Source organism: Epinephelus fuscoguttatus, linkage group LG16 (genome assembly GCF_011397635.1).
Source record: "Epinephelus fuscoguttatus linkage group LG16, E.fuscoguttatus.final_Chr_v1".
Classification (NCBI taxonomy): domain Eukaryota; kingdom Metazoa; phylum Chordata; class Actinopteri; order Perciformes; family Serranidae; genus Epinephelus; species Epinephelus fuscoguttatus.
In genome coordinates this window covers 40277463-40283220 of record NC_064767.1, presented here as the reverse complement: position 1 = coordinate 40283220, position 5758 = coordinate 40277463, and the positions used below count along the sequence as shown (strand labels likewise).

At 36.9% G+C, this 5758-nt stretch overlaps 1 protein-coding gene across 1 annotated transcript; it reads right to left on the bottom strand.

The window, feature by feature from the left end:
- Nucleotides 1-228: 228 nt before the first annotated feature.
- On the bottom strand, nucleotides 229-5363 carry LOC125904028 (uncharacterized). Its single transcript, XM_049601294.1, has 3 exons — nucleotides 5237-5363; nucleotides 1577-1866; nucleotides 229-1327 (listed from the first exon to the last, which is right to left on the bottom strand). The coding sequence occupies exons 2-3, from the start codon at nucleotides 1711-1713 to the stop codon at nucleotides 817-819; spliced, it is 648 nt and encodes a 215-aa protein (XP_049457251.1). The 5' UTR covers nucleotides 1714-1866; nucleotides 5237-5363; the 3' UTR covers nucleotides 229-816.
- Between the last annotated feature and the right edge of the window lie 395 nt (nucleotides 5364-5758).

Below are 5758 nucleotides of genomic sequence, written 5' to 3'. Positions count from 1 at the left end.
AGTTACCTCGCTAACCCCAAATCCTGCTTCGTAGTAGAGGCCTCTGACCTCAGTATGGTGCCCTCACATGTTGTGATATTCTAAAATGGAAATAAACATAGACATCAGAACCATTCAAATAAATCACATTTTACTGGAACATATTTCAATAATTCAATCACATACATATATTGTTTTTTTTTTTGTTTGTTTTTTTTAAATATATACACATTAACATATTTTGCCTGCTCACCCATCAACATTAACAACTAAAACTAAACTAAAACTATTGTGTACTCACAAAACTAACTAAAATTAAATACAACTATACAAAAAATGTCTTTAGTTTTAGGTCAATTTGTCAAATTTGTCAACACAACAACATGAGGAGGCACTGGTGCCTGTGTTTATTGAGACTGAGAGTCTAAATGACTGTGAGTCAAATATTGCCTTCACAAAGTGTTGTGTTTGTGTTGTAATACCTATTCTGAACTTCTTAAATCTTCCCCCAGACAAATACACCCTCCTAAAAAAATACTGAAACTAATAAAAACTAAACTGAAATGAGGAAACAGACTCTGGAAACTAACCAAAACTAACCTGAATTGAAAACAAAAATTAAAAACTAAATAAAAATTAAAAACTAATGGAAAAATACAGAACGATAATAACTCTGTGCTGTACAGTACAGACAAAAAGTTGAGGACATGTTCAAAAACATCAGTTCCCAAACTGTCTCTAGCTCCACCCAAAGGATTTATGTGTTGTCTAAGGTATTCCAACCGTTCATCATTGGGTTGAAATTGACTGAGGGGAACCTGAACTGTTTCAAGCCAGTCAAAGGCAGCTACTCCAGGCCCCTGGTCCTCTGCTGCAGCCGCCCCATGGACCTCTGCCACAGCCGCCCCCTGGTCCTCTGCTGAAGCCGCCCCTTGGACCTCTAAGGTCACAGTTTATCCGGGGCAGGTAAACGAAGTGAAGAGCCCAGAGGTGCATTTCATTGGTGGAGTTAAATGTTCCTTCCTTCTCCAGAAAAGTGAACAAGGAATGGTAGACGTTTGTAATGCCTCTCCAGACATCGCCCCACAGTCTTTCAATACTTTGATTGTAAGTGCTCCTCCCTCTTAAAGCACTCCCCTGGGTTGAGCCTTGGAAAACATCCATAAAAAGACAGACAGCATTGTTTTCCCCTCCATGGTCACATCTGACTCTGGATGGGACACCATACTGGCTGATAGCTTCAACAAACAAGTCCATTACAGGGTCACTTCTGTTGTTGTTTAAGGCTTGAAGGAATACCACAAGTCGGCTGTAACCATCTATTCCTCCATGGATCACAATCTTCCACCTAAAAAAAAGATGGAGAAAGGGATTGGAAGAAGGGGATGGGAGGGAGAAAAAATTAACATATTAAAGATATTAACTCAAAGGACAGTGGGGAAAAGGCTATTTGTTATAATAGCTCAACATGATCTAGTGCATTAAAAACAAACCACAAAGAAAAACATTTAAAATCAGATAGTCAGCTTTACATTGGCTATTGACACTTAAGGGCAAATAAATAAATCAGAGTGAAACAGCTTCATTTGCAACTTACTTAATGAGCTTGTGGTTGCCATCAATATGCCACAGCGAATTTGGCCCTGCTACGCGGTATGTTGTCCTGCGAAGCCTGTGGGACATACTCCGAAGAGCAGCACCCTCAGGATTAGTCCTGATGACACTTTGCCGCATACGGTGTCTCGGGACTATGATGTCCTCACCCACAAGTCGTGCCCTAACACCTTCTGGTCCTATGTTGTCATTGCTAGAGACGATCTCCAACACATGCTGATCCAGTGCGTCATCAGTTAGGTCTGTGTAGCGGCCCCTAAATGAGAGATTGTACTGTCCAGAGAAGACAAAGTGTAAAATTAAATAAATTAGATCAAATTTACTACAAAAAAGACACATTTGAACATTCTGCTCCAGTTGTAATAAATGTCAGATGACAATAAAGATTGCTTTACAGCAAACAAAACATACACTGTAAAAAAAAATCCTAATTTTACGGTAAATAACTTTAAATTTTTACAGTAGTTTTCTGTCTTTTAAAAATAGTATACAAAACTGTAAAATTACAGATATTATCTGTAAATTAAGAACCCACCTGTTTTTTTAAAGTGTCATACCAGTAATGACAAACTATGTTTATTTCTCATTTTTTTACAGAAAATTTACTGTATTAATTATACATTATCTTTCTGCTTTCTTAAATTACAGTCAAATTTATGTAAAATAACAATAATTGTCTGTAATTAAACATGTAGCACATTATATTTATGGTTTATTTCTATACTAACAATCTAAAGTTTTTCTCTGTAAATTAACGATAAATCTTATTGTTTTTATATTCATATGTACTTTTACATTCAGTCTCTGTAATTAAACATGTAGCTTGTTATATTAAGGTTTTTTCTATACTAACAATCTAATGTTTTTCTCTGTAATTTAACAGTAAATCTTATTAGTTTTACATTTATATGTACTTTTACATTCAATGTCTGTAATTAAACATGTAGCTCGTTATATTAAGGTTTATTTCTGTACTAACAATCTAATGTTTTTCTCTGTAAATTAACAGTAGATCTTAGTTTTATATTTATATGTACTTTTATATTCAATCTCTGTAATTGATGTAGCTCGTTATATTAAAGTTTATTTCCATATTAACAATCTAATGTTTTTCTCTGTAAATTAATGGTAAATCTTATTAATTTTATATTTAGCCTATATATACTTTCATATTCAATGTCTGTAATTAAACATGTAGGTCATTATATTAAGGTTTATTTCCATACTAACAATCTAATGTTTTTCTCTGTAAAGTCTCAGTTAGGGTTAGGGTTGTGATATTAGGGTGTAGAAAACATCTATCTGCGATAAGTTTCTACTTCGGGTGTGCTTCAGACCACATGCCCAAAACTTGACAAAAAACAAGATATCATTAAAAGAAAACATTAACAGAGTGAATAAAATATTTCTGGGTGGTGATACAACATCCACAGCAACCCATACAAACGATAGAAAGCCTGGAAAGATCTCTGTAATAACTGACAAACAAAACATCATATGCAGTCATTCAACAGAGAAGGACGGAGGTTTCTCCATTTAATAGAGGATAGTAGTATATTTTAATCTGTCTTAGATCACTGGACAGGACTAATAAAAAAAATTGTATTCATACAATGCAATGAAAAAAACATTTGGACAATCAATTAAATATAACATGAGGGATGTAGGGGAACGTTATTTAATTTATTTATTTATTGGGGGGGGGGGTCTTTTTTTCTTTTTTGTAATAAGAGTACAGTAGATACTAACCTATGATTGATGATCTTGAGTTTCCTGTTATGGGCTCTTATTGTGAAGGGTGAAAGAGCCGAAGTGGTATATGACTATATTGACTGGGAAAAAGGGAGAAGTCGTCCTTAAGTTACTGGAGCCTCCGTGTTTATTATTTTATAGTTTCACCAAGGCAGATATAAACCCTTGGCTGAACGGTAATGCAAAAATTTAGATACCAACCACCCTTAAACACAGAAGAAGAAGACAAAGAAGAAGAAGAAGAAGAACTGCCCAATGACAACTCTGCGCGCCTTAATTTGAAAATACGTCAGTTTGAATGACTGCTGCGGGACATCGGCGCGACTGACTGCCCATCGAATAACGTTACCTAGATTAATAACTGGCTTATTTTACACCTGCTTGCTTATTTAGTGAGTCGTGGCTTGTCATTGTTAACGGAGAACAAAAAAAAACTGGAATATGGAGACAACGGAAGGGTCCGGCGGGATCTGTTTCGTCTTCTAACTACATGAACTTCACCTTATTACTATTATTCTGGCGACATCAGGTAAGAAACCATTCCCTGTTATATTTTCTGTAAGTTGATAACCTAACATAATGTTATTGTTTGTAATTTCATGTCAATTACTGTCCGTAACCGTCAGGATACTAGCTAAATTAGCTAACGTTAATGTTACAGGTAAGTTAACATTGAAGTTAGCTAACGTTATAACGTTAGCTTGTTGGCATGATTAATGCCAGCAAAACATAACGTTAATATTGAATGGAGAGTAGTCGGGAGGCTTTGCTTGTTCTGTTTGTAGGCAGCAATTCTTTGTAATGACATTAACATTACGTTACGTTACAGTTGGTTGTTGCTGAGTTAAGTTAACCTAACGTTAATAACGTTCAGCACTGTTGGTGAACGAATTTGAGATGTAAGCTTAAAGTAACGTTACTGTATAACGCAAACCGTAATGGTCTTCGAAACGTTAGGGGGTTGATATAGACACAACTTCAGAATTTCATCAAAACTGTCATGCCCCTTTTTCATAAAATTGCCTTTTGGAGCTCTCTGTGTGTGTGTGTGTGTGAGAGAGAGAGAGAGAGAGAGAGAGAGAGAGAGAGAGAGAGAGAGAGTACATATATGTACTGTATATACATACACACAGTATATATATGTATGTGTCTATGTATGTACATATATGTACAGAGAGAGACATAACTGACAGATAGAGACAGAGCATGTGAAAGTATGTGTGTAAATGATTAATGTAGATCCTCCTGATGAGCTGGTTGGCTGGTTTTGTAGCTTAAAACCTTTTGGTTACGTGTCCCCCTTTTATCTTCAGAACTACTTTTTCTCCGGTAAGCTACGGGCCATTTCTCAGAGCAGGAGGCTCGTTGACAGTAGTGACACCGTCACATCAGAGCTACAGATGGTCAGCGTTTCACACAAATTCATGTCCAAAAACCTGAACTATCCCTTTAAACTACTTGCACTAAAATGTCAAGATTTAGACCTGAATCAATCAACAACAACAATCAACCAAAACTACAGTTGCATCCAAATTACCCAGAGGTAAGCAGGTAGCACACACAGATCTTCAGAAAAGGTAGACACATCTCGATTTCACCAGTTTATTTGGCCATGTCAACTAAACATGCTAACGTTTCGGCCTGGTGGCTTTCATCAGAGCATTTCATGCATTAGCATGTTTAGTTGACATGGCCAAATAAACTGGTGAAATCGAGACGTGTCTACCTTTTCTGAAGATCTGTGTGTGCTACCTGCTTACCTCTGGGTAATTTGGAAACATTGCCAAATACCCAGATAGTTTTCTGCTGAAAGAAAGTGGTTTACGGGGTTGACGATCTCATAAAAGTACATTCGCAAGACATTTCCACCAATAGCGATAAAAGAACTAACCTTATTTTTATCTTGCGAGTGGGCATTGGCCTGGGCCGCTGCACTGAACGCACTGCTTGACACATTCTCTCGCAGCTCGCGCAGAAAATAGACCAGACGCCGAAACAATCGCTGCAGGGCGCGAGCCGGTCACACTGTGGATGACACAATTGGTTAACATGGGTGCCGAAAGGAAACTGGCAGCGCTTCGAGGCTATTCGCAGCGCTTCTGCGGGCCGTGTGGCCCTGGCATGACGGGTCAGAGAGGGGGGGCGAGTGAGAGGTCCACGGTCGTTTCTAACGTAATGTTATAGATAATTGTTTTATGTGTTTTAATGTGTAGGTATGTAAATGTTTTCAAAAACGTTTATGTTGAAATAAAAATACCTAGAAGTAGTTACGTTTCCTTGTATTAATACATATACAAGTATGTTTCCTTGTATTAGTTTGCCCTCTTGTGGACATAATGCGAAAAAATTTTTTTTTGAATGGTTCAAACCTATGAGTTATTTTTAGAAGGAATATTCGAACGTCATTTTTGAG